This window comes from Staurois parvus, unplaced genomic scaffold (genome assembly GCF_062004578.1).
Source record: "Staurois parvus isolate SC_StPar_1 unplaced genomic scaffold, SC_StPar_1.0 ptg000858l, whole genome shotgun sequence".
NCBI lineage: Eukaryota > Metazoa > Chordata > Amphibia > Anura > Ranidae > Staurois > Staurois parvus.
Window position 1 is genome coordinate 1,373,883 of NW_028318654.1, and position 16,120 is coordinate 1,390,002.

Genomic DNA, 16,120 nt, shown 5'->3' on the forward strand with positions numbered 1-16,120 from the left:
ACATTGACCTCAATGGGGAAAGATTGTTGACCCATATAGGATAACTATGCAAGGGGCCATATTTGATAATGACACTATAGCACTATTGGGATTAACATACCTTTTATAAAACATATTAAAATAACTCCAGGCAAACAGTTAAATGCATAGTATAAATACATAAATAAAAGAGTTTGTATTTCTGTCCATCCAATCCTGAAATTTACACAGCACTGCCAGACAGCGCAGACAATCTGGAGACCGGACTTTTTTTCTAGTGCTTACAGAGGGGGTGTACACATGCCTCAGCTGCAATGGAATTTTACTCTCTGTTGCTTGTATCAGGCAAGACGCCCACTGAATGCAACCCATTCAGGTGAATAGGGCCATTATGCAAGAACTCAATGGGCCATTATGCAATGTACATGGCTGTGGCATGCTAGTTCAGCGACCAAGGCAATACAACACTTCCTCACTGCCAATCAATTGCTCTCGGAAGAGCAATCTGAATGCGGATCGATCTTCAGAGACCAAAGGTCGTGTGAATGAGCCCTGAAACTTTTCTTAGACACAGAGTTTAGTCAGCTGATTTTAAACATAAATTTTATTGGGCTTTAAGGAACAGCTGCAGCCAGAAAACTAAATACACATATAAAATACATAGGAGGGGGTCTTCAAAATGTTTCCGCACTTTTATATATATATATATATATATATATATATATATATATAGTAGTTTTAAAAAGTACAAAAACTTTTTGAAGAACCCTCATATAAGTTTTACTTGTCCAACATTTGTAAAGTAATGTACTTTCTTCTATGATACACCCAAACCTGCAGTGCGGAGCACCAAAAGAATGGTGATAGAACTTTTTAGGGTGTGCGACTCTGAATACTCCCCTCCTCCTGCCTGCTTTGTATACTATAACTGATCATCACCACACTGCTGATTCCTGTACTAGAGATGTCTCCATGTTTTATGTAGCACTATCCCCTTAGGAGTTGCTGAAGATTTGGGTCCCCCTATAGTCCTGCGCAGCCAGGCAACATGCATTTTACATAGACTTGCATTCCAAAGACAGGAAACAGTCATTGAGCTTGTTTTGTTTTTTTTTGTTTTATTAAGGGAATTCAACTTAATAAAAGTTGCCCAAGGGAACTGCCAACTGAGGAAACTTCCTGGAACTATATACAAGTCTCTATTCAGCAAAAATTCTTCTTGAAGAGCTCTCCAGCCTCTCCTGGTGTACCACCCCAGATAATCCTCCTCTTATCCAGCTGCCTAAGTGAATCCATGGGCAAGGGGTTCCAGCGCCTGCCACTTTAAGATGACAGTCCTGGGTAAAGAGCTAATCAGGTTTCCCACCAGAGTGCTCTTTTGCCCCTTAACTGGCCCAGGGGGTGTAGGATTACTCACTCGGCCCTTTTTCTATGAGCTGGTGGCTGCTTTCAGGCCTTCCACTAGGCTGGCTTCTTCCCTGCTGCACAAGTGGTCCTCACTCTGGGGAACGATGAGTTCTGAGCGAACCTCCTTTCCAGCAACACTGCCCGAAGGTAGGCCTCTTCCCAACTGGGGCCCCTCCAGGCTGCTGCACCTCAACTTTTCTACTCCATCTTCCACCCTAACTCTCCTACTACTGAGCAGCTTCAAACACTTTTAAGGGCTGTCCTGGCCCCAGTGCCAAGCCTCCTGTAGGGGATTGGCCAGGATCCACTGAGAGTGCAGACCAGCCATTCCTTACCTCTGCCCACTGCTTCTAGAACTTTCTCCAAAGTTCTAGTGCAGCAGACGTCTCAGAAAGCTGGTCTGCAGAGCCTCATAGCCCTGACCGAAATGGACCCCCTGACTATTATACCTGGGCTGCTACCCAGCCCTTCTATCTAAGAATTAGAACTCTAGTTTCCCCTAGCTACTTCACTGGGTGCTACATTTGCAATGGTCTTTTATAGAGAAAACTTTACACTGCATAAAAATAGTTTTGCATCTTACACAACAAATAATTGACATGAATCACCTAAGTTATGGGCTTGCATTGTCACAGTGAGCGTTGAGTGTGGGAACACATTGAAGATCTCCCTCTTTGTTCCGGCATAGTTGAGTATGTTCCCCTGGAAGTGGACGCCATGTATGTCTACCTCTGTGCCCAGTCCAAGCAGATGCCATGACACATTATCCCTCTGACACATGACAAGGCCAGGCAGGTTCCCATACATATAGCCATTGACAGCTGCAGAGAAATAAACAGAACAAGTTATCAGCATCAGGAACCTCAGCTTTTCAGTCTTACATACAATTACTTTGTCATTATAGTGATTGTTTGACTTTCCCATCGTTTACCCCAACTTTTTTTTGTGTGTTGTTTAAAAAAAAAGCCAGCCAGAAATGGCCATTCATAGGAATCTAAGTCTCTACATGCTAAATTATTATAATAATGCAACTTACTATCAGGGAGGGATGTGTGTGCTGTTATTTAGTTGTATTCTCTCCCTGTCAGTTGGGAAATTTCAGTCTAATGTGAGGCTGTAAAGGGCCATTGGAGATTATTTACTAACACTGGAGAGTTCAAAATCTGGGGCAACTGCAGAGAAACCAATTAGCATCCAGGTTTTATTGCCAAAGCTTTAATTGAACAAGCTGAAGTTAGAAGCTGATTGACTACAATGCAGAGCTGCACCAGATTGTGAGTACTCCAGTTTTAGTAAATCTCCCTCATTGTCTCCTGTCTGAGCTTAGGGCTGATAACTGACATTGTCAGACGGCAGTGGGTGGGTAAGTGACGGTTCACACCGATGCGCTGCGAATGAATCTGTTGCAATTTCACAGTGCATTTTAACAGTGCAATTTCTGATGTGACAGGTGTGAATTTAATGTGATTTCTGAGGACAATGGGCATAGCACTAAACTCGCACAGGACCCTTTTTTTCAACCAGATCAAATTCACACCGCATATATGTGAACAGCTTTCATTGGCAATAATGCTTTTTTTACATTACATATGAATCTATGTTTTTCAGATTGCTTTTGATCCACATAGAATTTGCATCAGTGTGAACCGGCACTGTGCTGATGGGCTTTTATTTGCTTAATCCCCTCCCACCGATGCCTCCCGTGTCCTTTAAGGGCTTTTAAATGCCGAGAGGCCGGCATTTGGGTCATGTGACTGCTGTGATTGGCTGTCACAGCGATCACATGCTCACATGCTCCTGATCACTAGTATGCGTTGGAAGCTTTCTGTTCACTCTCAGCACAGAGTTATTTATTTTGGGCCCCATGAATGCGTTAAAGACCACCAGTCGAGAGTCTGCATATATGCGCCAGAGGTTAAGAACTTCTTCATGTCAATGAGAATGCAAAAGCAGCTTGAAGCTTGGAAGGAGATCACATGCATGTCTGAAGAAAGTCAACTTCACCTCTCAATGAATGCTAAGTGATCATTGAAGCATCTGTTGTCAAGCTGGCTTACCTGCCAATTCCTGCCAAGTTGGTCAGGGTCCATGCCCCACATCTTCATTGGAAATGACCTGACTTTAGGAGAAACTCTGCCATATTGTATCACACTTTATCTAGGCCTAAGGCCCAGTCCTCCCACAATACTCACAATTCCTGGTCTGAAAGCCCACCTTGTTGAATAAAGAATGTCCAAGCAGGAAGATTTTTAAACAATTTTCTGAAGAACGACATAAGCCTAACTTGGCACAACAGCTTCACATCTTCACTGCAGAACACTTCAGTGCCACCAACACAAACTTCTAAAGTCCGGCAATCTTCCCAACAGTGGGTCCTCACATGAGTCTTTCCCTGGGCCTAGGCTTGGGTTGCCACCTCATCCCTTTAAAACCGAACAAATTAATTACACAGGTTAATTTATTGCAGAAAAGGCACTAAGTGAGTTTAATTACCACCTTAATCAGTCATTGAACCTGTATAAATAATATGTGTTCAAAATTAAAGGAATGAGGTGGCAACTCTAGCCTAGGCCCAGAAGGTCTACATCTCTCCAGGCTACAGACCTATATATCCAGGGGTACCCAGCTCCTATCGACCTTCTGTCCAGGGTCCCTCCCACACCAGAATATAAACCACACAGAACTCTACCCACTAACCAGGGGAGTACTCTCTTTAAAAGGGGCTCTAATACTTGCCTATATGTCTCAAATTGACCTCAAATGCAAACAATCTGCGTTGGCTCTCTGACACAAGCCCTTAAAGCATATGTTGACAGGCATTGTAACGCTCCTAAATTCAGGTCAGCAAAATGCCATTTACTTAATTTTCTTTGTTATAGTTTTTGAGTATCTGTTAAAAGCATTAATCACAGGTAGAAAATAGGACAGCCTTATGGCCTGGGACTTCTGATCTGTCCAAGTAAATAATGAAAATGAATACATCTCTAAGACATAAGACTGCACTATCCATACTGTCTACAAGAGTGGACATTCGGATTACTACAAACGCCTACTGGTGACTATATCTCTTTAAAGTGGTTGTAAATCCTTACATATAGCCCGTGAAGTGACTGGTCTCAGGTGATACACAGAGATTAAACAAATCCTCCTACATAAGATATACCTGTTTATCTGCAGTAATCTCTTCTCTACACCCATTCAAAGTGCTTAATGTATAAAGCTTGTGTGAGAGCTCAGAAAAAAAAGGGGGAGGAGAGCTGAAGCTACACTCTGCAGAGCTCAGTGAGGAGAGCTCTGAGAGCTGATTGGAGGTAAGGGACACACCCCCCTTCACACAGGAACAGAGCTGGAGGTCCCTCCCCTGTCACCTTTTTTCTTTTGGTGTCAGGAAAACTTGTAAGAAGTGATTCATGCTGATAGAGGAACAAGGCAGCAGACAGAAATGACATTCTGTGCTCTGATTGAAACAAGTACACACTATAGAGAGAAATGCTTTGTTCATATTTTATGCCTGAAGTTTATAATCATTTTAAGCTGAAAGACTATCACATACACATTACCATTTACATCAATCATAAGCTGAATTCTAAATTTACTGTCCTTGACATTTATTTATTACAGGTACTTATATAGCACCATCAATTTACATATATATTGTACATTCATATCAGTCCCTAACCCTCAGGGGGTGTACAATCTAAGGTCCCTAACTTACATTCATACATACACATACTAGGGCCAATTTAGACAGGATCTAATTAACCTACCAGCATGTCTTTGGAGTGTGGGAGGAAACCAGAGTACCTGGAGGAAACCCATGCAGGCACAGGGAGAACATGCAAACTGCAGGCAGGTGGTGCCATGGCTGGGATTTGAACCAACAACCCTGGTACTGCCAGGTGGAAGTGCTAACCATTTAGCCACTGTGCTGCCCATAACATTATACATTTTCTCCAGGGGTCCTTTATTTAGAGGCCATGCAGAACACACCACTGGAGTATAATGGGTCTTCATGACTAGACTGTATCATTCAGAACTACTGGATGTCATAGTCTGTCTGCTCTCACTGCATTTAGCAGCACAGAGGCTAAATAGTTAGCACTACCACTAGGCAGTACTAGGGTCATTGGTTTGAATCCCAACCACGGCACCAGCTGCCTCAAGTTTGCATGTTCTCCCTGTGCTTGCGTGGGTTTACTCTGGTTTCCTCCCACACCCAAAGACATGCTGGTGGGTAAATTTGGTCCTGTCTAAATTGGACCTAGTATGGATATGTATGAATGTGAGTTAGGGACCTTAGATTATAAACTCCTTGAGGATTAGGGATTGACCTGAATTTATAAGATATATATGTAAAGTGCTGTGTAAATTGATGGTACTATATAAGCACCAGTAATAAATAAATAATTGTAACCCATCTCAGGAGCTTCTCTCATTTTTTAAACTGTCATTGGAAGAAAAGGATGATCTGATTTGTTACATGGCAAAAGAAAAAGAAAAACTTTATATTTCAGGCACTAAATTCTAGGCAGATATAAAGACTCTGTAATCATTACATTATTAAAGTATTATTTAAATGCAAACAGTCTAACTATGTGAATTTGACTTGGTATCGGTCCTTCAGTCTCTGTACAATCTGTACTACAGAGCTCAGAGAGGGAGAGGAAAAAGCAGTACAAGCAGCCAATAAGGTGTGCTTAAGTGCAAAGATCATGCTGATAGGTAAAGAGAGCAGAGTGCTAGTGAGCTTCTGCTCCTTTCACTATTCAATCAGTGGCTTAGGTTGGGGAGGAGACCTGCAAGTGAACCCACAGCAGAGAAAGATTAGGTTTTGCCAGACAGGGCTGTGATGTGGAGCAAAGCTGTAAAAATCTTAGGACTGCACGTACAAAAATAAAAATCTATTTGAGGATATCACAACTCATATGTTTTTCATCAGTGAACTTCACTACCGTAAGTTCAGCTTTAATAAATGTTTAAATGATGACTGGACTTTGAACACTGAAGCACTGAAACTGAACTGAGTCGCTGACTTGGAAGAAATATACAATTTAGTGTTATGACTTCATTCTAATTCTCTGGATCTGCACTGTTATTCCAGAGACCACCAGCATTTAGAAGGAGGTCAGAAGTGGCAACTACTTTATCTCACTCAATAAATTATTCCTTTTAAATAAAGGGTATGGACCATGTAACAATGCAAGCTTCATTTATTGCAGCGCAGAAAGTTTACAGCAGAGGGCGACACAATTCCATCTCAGGTTTTAGTACAAGATTTCCTGCAGATGAAAAAGTAATTGATAACCCCAGGTGTAATCATACTAAGAAATACTTTCTCCAATTTGTTTTATCTCGACTCATTCACATGGCTGGAACACACCTGTAAACATTTTACTGAACATTAGACAAGGAACAAAAGTTTCTGCATAAATCACCATTAAATAAATCTGTTATTTTGAATGCATAAAAATTGCCCTGTTCTCTTTGTCAATGGTATATGTGTACGGGTACCCCCTCAGGAGATGTAAGAGAATTGGGTCCCCCCATTGTCCTGCACAGCCAGGCTTCACACATTTTCTATTCAGACTTGTATCATGAGACAGAAAACCAGTCCTTGGGCTTTGTTTTGAAGTTTTATTAGGGATTTAGACCTTGGATGGGCTAAGGGGTGTACATCCCGTAGGGAATGGCAACTGAGGACAAACTTTCTGAACTATATTACAAGTCTCATAGTCAGTACTTCTCTTCTAGGAGAGCTCTCCAGCCTCTCCTAGTGTACCACCCCAAACTCCAGATAAATCCTCCTCTTTATCCGGCTGTCTGGAGAAATCCTTGAGCAAGGGAGTCCAAAGCTGCCATTTGAAATGTAACAGTCCTGGGTGTAGGGCTAGTCAGGTTCCCCACTCAAATGCTCTTTCCCCTTTCTGGCCCAGAGATGTAGGAGTACTCACTGAGTCCTTCTCCTGTGCTGCTGCTGGGTAGGTGGCTGCTACCAGGCCTATCCGCTAGGCCACCCCTTCCCTGCCACCAGGTGGTCCTATTTCAAGGGGCCAGTGAAGTCCACAGCTTTCTTCCTTTCAAGGTCCCTCTGCCTGGAGGTGAGCCCTTTCCAGCCTGGGCTTCCTCCCAAACTCCTGCATCTCATCCTCATTTCTCCATCTTCCACCTTCACTTCTCCTCCAACTCTCCTACTAAGCAGGCTCCAACACTTTTAGGGGTGTCCAATCCCCTTGCAAGCCTTTTGTTGGAGATCGTCTGGGATCCCTCAAGAGTGCAGCCAGCCAATCATCAGATCAACCCACTGCCTCTAGAGCCTTCCTCCAAAGCTCTAGAGCAGGGGGAAATTCCAGAGGGGCTGACCTGCAGTGCCTCTCAGCCCTGACCATAATTTGAAAGGTCTGGCTATTACACCTGGGCTGCTACACAGCCCCTCTCTAACCATTGGAGTCTAGCTCCCCCTAGCTACCTAGGAGAGCGCTACATGTGTATGCATGCTCTCAGATGCAAATGTTTGGATCCTGTGTTACAGATCTGAACGTAGAGCATGTTTATGTACCTGCGTGAAAATCTGCATTGAAAACAATACAACTGCTTTCAGATCCGTAATTTAAAAATGGGTGTTTTTTTACAGCTGTGTGAATGAGGCCTAAGTTTGTTTACTCAGGAGAAATTGCTCTGGGTGATATAAATTATTATTATTATACAGGATTTATATAGCGCCAATAGTTTGCTCAGCTCTTTAGAATATAACGGGAGACAATACAGCAACAATACAGTCCCCAGCCGCACTCATCGCCCTCCCTGTGAGCCATATGTTTCCCCCTGCTTCCAATGCCCCACCTGTGTGCCCCCTATCCCTGTAGTGCTGCCAGCTTCCCTCCTTTCCTTCCCAATGGCAGCTGCAATCACACAATATGATCGTTCAGGATGGAGAGTAAGGGAAAGGTCCGGTAAATATGTCACATTTACCATCCCCTTCCTTTCCTGAATGAACACAATGAGTTATCAGTACCAAGCACTCACAGTGTTCATTCATAACTTAAGCATAGTAAACTGGGGTTTTTTGCGGGGGACCTGGCTGTATGGGGCTCCGTGGTTTCTAACAGCAGCCCTGAGTGGCAACCCTACTGCGGCTTGCAACTTCATTTAAAAGAAGTCGATGCAAGTCACAATGAAATCAGAAATAAGTAGTGCAGGAACTATTTTATAAATCGTACTGCCATAGAAATACATTAGATGTGACTTCGGGTGTGATTTGTAAATTGTATGTCGCACCTGAAGTCGCACCGGTGTGAACCAGGGCTAAGACTACTATCTTGTTACATGTAACATACTGTTCTACTCCTAATCCCATCAAATGAAATTCATTTTATATTTCCCATATTGATATCTCCTGCATTTAAGGCCCCATGCACAGTGAGCGATTAGTTCCTGTGCATGGGGTTCTGGTATTTACATGCAGGCAGAGAGCAAAGGTGCCCCATCCTGTCCCACTGCCAACAGACTATCAAATCTCAATGAGAGGCTGACAGGTGTTGGATGATGCACTCAGTGATACATTCATTTAGGACATATATGTCCAGGGATGAATGCGTGGAGTGCAGTCTGCTTGAATTCCTGAGGGCAAACAGCCCTAAACGTTCATACTGCTACATGCACCGTCAACCGCAACCGCAGCGGCTATCAGCCTCTCAATTTTATGGTACTGGCGGCAAGGCTGGACTGAGCCCCTGTGCCCTTCACCCGCTGCTAAATGCCAGAGCTAAACACCCGGGGTGCATTGGGCCTAAATGTACCTAATTTACATGCCAAACTGAATGCATCTAAACAAAAGTAAATGCACAGTGTGAATTATACCGCTTACAATCAATCATTATATGCATTTGTATGCATCTAGAAATATCCTAGAAATGCATATAAACACCTACCCATGTGAATGAACCCTCAACACTCAGATTATTTTCTAATGTATTTCTATAGTGTATCATTTCCTATTTATCAATATTTTCTTCCCAAACTACCTTTTGGGAATCTGTTCCCATCTCTACACGGCAGTGCTTTTCTTTTTTAAACAAATATATGTTTATTGAGAATTAACAGAAAGACAAAAACAACAAAAAAATTAGTGCAAAAACATGGCCAATTCGCCATGGGTATATCATGGAATAAAAACATAAACAGAATCATGGCATCTCAATGTAAAGAGCTGGCAATGTATCGAAGAAGGGAGAAACATCCCAAAAACAAGCATATGAGTGCTAAGAAGCTCAGGTATGTGGGAAGGATGGACAAACCAAGATTCTCTGTTAGGGGAAAAATTGTGGCATCCATGCAAATAGGCTTTCTTTGCAATAATAACAAGAAAAGAAGAAAAAGATACAGAGAAGGGGAAAAAGAGGAAGGATCAAAGGGAACAGAAAAGAGAGAATAGAGAAGTCAAGATTGGTAGTGGATCTCACCTTGTAAGGAAAACTCCCAGGGAAACCCAAGGAGGTAACAAGCATAACCAAAGGAGCAGCCAAACCACTTCATATGTATTAGTAGACTAGGCCAGAGAGGCAGCAATCAGCGAGGGTCAACCACAAAGGCATGGAACTGGGGAGAGCCCTTGAATATTATCCAGGCCAGCCAGACTGAAGTAAGTGTTTCATAAGTGTCATCATTACGTATTGCCACCAACTCCTCCATAATATTATTGAGAAAAAAAAAGATATACCTGTGTTCATATCCCAATAGCTTGTACATGCATTTATCTATCAGGTGCTAAAGGAGTCACATCTGGCCATACAGGGATTACTTTGGTGCAGTTGGCCAGGTTAAACATGGATTGCAATATGTGTAAACTAAAAAATCCCTATTTTTATTGCAATGTTCACTGGAAAGGGTAATTAGCAATGTGCAGAGGGTCCGTCTGGATTTCTGATATTACTGAGAGTCTCAAGCCATTCAGGGAATGTAGGTAACACAGGAAATGTCCAGTGTTTAGGTATTAGCTGCCTAATCACAAAAATAAAAAAATCGAAGAGAAGTTTTGGTACAAGACAACAATTGAGGTATGAGGGTAAGGAGGGCCAATGCAGGAGAACTGGACAATGATGACCAAACATACAAGTTATATAGGTGAAGGACCTGGTCCCATTATTGTTGAATCGGCAGGAAAACCCACCATATATAAGGCAGGGTTACCGGAGAAGAGCTGCAGCGCCAGCATGAATCAGAGTGAGGTGGGAAAGTACGGTGATGTTTGGAGAGAGTGAGGTACCACCTAGAAAGTAACTTGAAATTATGCTCTCGAGTGGCAAAAACCATAGATTGCCATAGATAGTGGAACATAGTTAATGAAACAAGCCATAGATAATTTATGAGTATCGATAAAAAGTTGCCAGTCATTGTCTGTTAGAGCCCAGTCAAGCTCTGAGGCCCATTTGGACATATAAGGAAGAAAGACTTGAGGACAGACAAGTCAATAGCAGAGAATATATCTCAGAAATGGTATGAGTCGGAGGCAAAGAAACTCAGAGTTGCTCAAAAGACATTAGCGGTTGATAGACTGCCACTTTTGGCAGAAGAGAGAGATATTAAGTCTGTAGTTGAAGGATGGAAAACCAAAGGCTTCTAGTGGAACCATGAATGGAACGGAAACTTGTGAAAGAGGTGCTTTTCTTCTTCTTCTTTTTTTTTCTTTTTTCATGGTATGTCTTTTTTTTTATTATCTTGCTTTTATAGTGCATCAGAAGACCCAAAGAAGACAATGGCAAGGCATCAAAACTCACTTAACATGCATTGTGATGTGTTGGCAAAAAGTATTCAGAAGCCTTCGTCAATGGCTGTTAACACCATCCTCCCCAAATTTTTAATTCAAAAAAGCATTGGAAACGCAAGTCAACACTCAAAGGAAACGCTGACTGATGAGAGACAACACATCTGCTAATGCTATAAAAAAACATTACCCCTAAGCACATGCATAGATTTAAATGGGTCGCTAAGATTTTGCTGTGCACACCAGCAGTGAATTTCCCTTATATTGTATACAGATGGAAAGTTTATGGTGGTGGGGGAGGAAACAGAACTTGCTGGACTGGTCTGTTGCAGGTCAAGAAGCAAGGGTATGGCAAGAAAAAACAGACTATTCTTGTGAAGCCGGTAACAAAGTTTTAGTAATCAGAGATAGGAGATATAGGATATATACAGGGCAATACACACAGGGAAATAATATCCAATAGATTCTTTAAGGGTGCATATGAAAACTCACTCTAGTAACAGGGGTAGATTGGCATTCAGCTGGGTTCTTATCTTGCCATCGGTGTGCCAGTGTTGGAGAGATCCAAGACAGCTGTGGAGATCTGGCTTAGAATCAAACTGTTCAAACTTTATGATGCATCAACATGCATGGTACTTGGTATCCCATTGTTTGTTTGTTTTTTATTGTATTTTTTAGGAAGAACATCAGCAAAGATAACATGGCTGCCTTTTATATAAGTGTTAACTAGAAACACTTTTCACATCAAGAGTATGAAAGGTACAAAATGCCATTTGCTGATACAAGAAGTATTGAAAAGTTAAAGACCTAACTGAATATGGGTTGGTGAATGCGAACAGTAAGATCCATCCTCTCATGGCTGGTCTTATGGTATCTGAGGTATGATGTCTTCATTGTTTTTTTTTTCACAAGGTCATTAAGATCTGGTGAGGTGGAGGTTAGAGATGTATACTGAAGACAAGAAGGCACTGCACAATATGCTGAGTATCTTATGATGACCTAATTGAAGGGAGAAAGAAAGAACAAAAGAAAACAGAGGGAGGAGGCAAGTGAACAATGAATGGGGGATGGAAGAGTAATGGAATTGGACAGGAGAAAGCCTCCACTCCAGAGTAGAAAAGCCATAAAGGTTGTTGGTTTGAAGGACTTGAATCTTTACTAGGCCCCTTTCACACATACAAGCAGTTTGTCCATTTTTCATTTATTAATTGACAGATGAAAAACGGGCATCAATGCATCTCTATGGAAAAATGGATGCAAGCAGATGATCATCCGTTTACATCTATTTACATCTGCATCCGTTACCTTCCGTTTTTTGAAACTGATCAAAGCCCTAATTTTGTTCCCTTAAAAAAACTGAATGGACGAAAAAATGGATGTAAATGGACAAACGGTCTGTTTTCGCATTGCTCATTGATATAAAAAACTGATGTAAAAACTGATGGTAAACTGATGAAAACCTTATGAAAAACTGATTTGAATTTCCTTCATTTTTTGACTGAACTGATGCAATGAAGGATCCGCTTGTGTGAAAGGGGCCTTAAATTTGGCCAATAAAAGGGGAAGGACTTGAGGGGTATTTTGGTCTTTTGGAGAAAGTGTCTGTTTCTTATAGAGAAGCCATGTGGTCCATATCTGAAAATACAAGGGTGTACAGAAAGTAATGCATAAGGTGGGCATAACTTTTTTATTAACTTACATAGATTGTTTAAATTTCACATATTAGTAGAGGAACTCTTCTTTTTTCATCGCAGGTAAATAATTGACTCCAAGAAGATGCAACATGGCGTCACTGAGTTCTTGACAAAGGAGGCATGCAGGCTGTACCCCTCCTTTGTCAAGAACTCAATGACGGCACGTTCCTTCTCCTTGGAATCAATTATTTACATGCAATGAAAAAGAAGAAGAGCCAGGTCCCTTTCATACATATGTTATCTGTTCAGTCGCGGGAGAAAAGCTTCATCTTTGCCCTTTCTGCCTACAGGCATGGACCAACTGTTCCTGAAAGTAAATTCGGCCATGGTCATAAATGAAATAGAGGTTCACATCAGTGTCTAGTCGTAGGTGAGCCCTGTGCAGAAATGACGTTTGGGCCCCTCCAAATAAGTTACAATCGTCATTATTTGCCATGACTTTTGTTTTAAGCAATGAGAGCTGAAAATAATTATTGTCATGGAAAGTAATGCATGAATTAAAGATAAGTGAGTTCAGCCTCACAAGAAAAAAACTTTTCCATAAGTAAATGCTCAACTAATACCCAGAAAAAATATATTATTAAAATATTTTTAGGAGGAAATTATCATGGAATCAAATCAAATCAAAATAACTGTTAGTGACTTGAGCCTAATAGGTCATGCCACCTAGGTAAACCATACACACTGCAAGAGAAAATTATATAAATTTGCAATTGCACATTATACCGTATCATGCTATATAATGTTCAGTATCTCACTATAAAAAATAATGCCATCAATTAATAATAACACATTTCATCACCCAGCAAGAAAATTAAATCCCCTCATTACACTAGGGGGGAGATTTATTAAAACTGGTGTGCACAAAATCTGGTGCAAATCTGCATAGAAGCTTTATTGTCAAAGCTTCATTGAACTAGCTGACGTTAGAACCAGATTCTAAGTGCTCCAGTGTTTGTAAATCTCCTCCTTGGGATTAGTTTCAAAGTTTATATTGCATTGGTGGTCACCATAATGAGGCATTTACATTGACCACAAGTATAACAAAAATATTATACACTCTCTATCAATGCTCCTGATATATCAGTATAAATGCTCCCTAAATTGGTGTTTTATGTAGTACACAGTGTGATACACATTGGTAGTCAGTAGGAGAAGGACACCTGTACATTGTTGGTCAGTGTGGTACCAACTTACTTTGGGGGCAGTGTAGTACCCATGTACACTGTTATTCAGTAAGGGAAGGCAGTGTAGAACCCCCCCCCCCCTTACATTGGCAGGCAGTGTAGTACCCCCTTAAATAGGTGGTCAGTGTAGTACCCCTTTACATGGGTGGTCAGTACAGTACCCCCTTACATGGGTGGTCAGTAAAGTACCCCCTTACATGGGTGGTCAGTGTAGTACCCCCTTACATAGGTGTTCAGTATAGTACCCCCTTACATAGGTGTTCAGTGTCGTACCCCTTACAATGGTGGTTAGTGTAGTACCCCTTACATTGGCAGGCAGTGTAGTACCCCTTTACATTATTGGTCAGTGTAGTACCCCCTTACATTGGCAGGCTGTGTAGTACCCCCTTACATTGTTGGTCAGTGTAGTACTCCCTTACATTGGCAGGCAGTGTAGTACCCCCTTAAATAGGCCCCTCACATAGATGTTCAGTGTATTACCCCCTACATTGGTGGTTATTGTAGTACCCTCTTATATTGGCAGGCAGTGTAGTACACCCTTAAACTGGTGGTCAGTGTAGTATCCCCTTACATTGGTGGTCAGTGTAGTATCCCCTTACATTGGTGGTCAGTGTAGTACCCCCTTACACTGGTGAACAATATAGTACCCTCTTACATTAATGATCAGTTTAGTACCCCCTTGCATTGGCAGGGCAGTGTAGTGCCCCATTACATTGGTGGGCTATGTAGCACCCCCTTACATTGGTGGTTTGTGGGAAAGGATGTTTTTTGATTTCTTACTTGAAGCAGGACTTACAAAAGAGACAATGGAACTAATGTTGCTGGCACTTCCCAGTGACATTGGCACTGGAACTATACAGGCGCCATCAGGTGGAGGTCAATCTACCAAATTAGTAAGTCAGTCTCTGGGGTCCTGGGGTGGCCCCAACCTGTAATGGATGCCAGACTTTAGAGGCCCCTTTTGTGTCTGCACCCATTGCACAGATGGTAGATCCACCTATGCTTATACACGCACTTTTTCTGGAAAAGCATTTTTTTTTCTTTCTGGTCTGTAACCAACCCCCCATTAAGTGCATTACCGTTCATTTGGTTTGATTCCTGAAACTCTTCATTTTCTCTGTTGATGATTGCGGGGTCTGCAGAAATTATGGCAATGTTTTCTTCCAAATACCAACTGAGGTTCTCATCAAAGATTGTGAACAGCAAATAAAACTCTTTATCTGTCTGGACCTTGAAGAAAGAAGCCATGTGTAATTAATAAGTATAGATTGAATGTATACATAGGTATGTTTAACTGCTAGTTTACATAATCCAGGCTTCAAAGGATAAGTGCACTAATAAAGTCCAAAACTCCATATGACCCTGCCTCACCAAATTTATGAAGATAAAACATCTGACGCATAGTTCGGAAGCTTTACACTGCATGGCCTGCCGGTAAACAACAGTAATTTCATCCTGGCAGCCCCCATGTGCATTAGCTAATAGGTTGCCTGACTCTTTGTAAGCTGATGGACAAAAAAATTCTTTACGGCCAGTGTCCGCACATATGTAGCTATGCAGAGGCTGACGGCTACCAAGAGGATTAAATTCTGCTTGGTTCTGAACAGGCAGAGAAATGTAAAACATCTGTCTCTTTATAAGTTAGCTAGGGAGAGCAACAAAAATGTGTATGGAATTGCATTCTAAGGGTGTACCCACACTAGGCACGGTTGGCTTGAACAGGTCCCAAGTAATATTGTCTCCCCTCCCCTCTCCCCCACTGGCTTGTGCTCTCATTGTACTGGGCCAGAGCATGCTTACATTATCATCATCACCTCTTCCACAGATATGCGTACCCTGGCAAGTCCAACTGAGCTGTGCCTGAGCCCTCCTCTTCAAGTGGGTGAAGGCACAGTATGCTGATCCAGGCAAAGCAGCGTATGGAGCAATCACACTAGTCAAACAAACTGGACTTTGGGGAATAACATGCTTGGGCATGGTACAGATTGCTTAGCATAGGTATTTTTTAAAGGGGTTGTGTAATGAAAATATATAGCCTCAAGTATGTAGATACCTATCACATCCACATTGTATGGCCAAAAGTGTTTGGACAC

At 41.9% G+C, this 16,120-nt stretch overlaps 1 protein-coding gene across 1 annotated transcript in view; it reads right to left on the reverse strand.

The window, feature by feature from the left end:
* HEPHL1 (hephaestin like 1) overlaps window positions 1–16,120 on the reverse strand; it is a 134,827-nt gene that overhangs the window by 33,688 nt on the left and 85,019 nt on the right. Inside the window, exons 10-11 of the mRNA XM_089655633.1 lie at window positions 15,107–15,257; window positions 1,995–2,207 (exon numbers count right to left, since the gene is read on the reverse strand). Coding sequence (XP_089511759.1) covers window positions 1,995–2,207; window positions 15,107–15,257 — 364 coding nt within the window. The remainder of the gene's footprint in view (window positions 1–1,994; window positions 2,208–15,106; window positions 15,258–16,120) is intronic.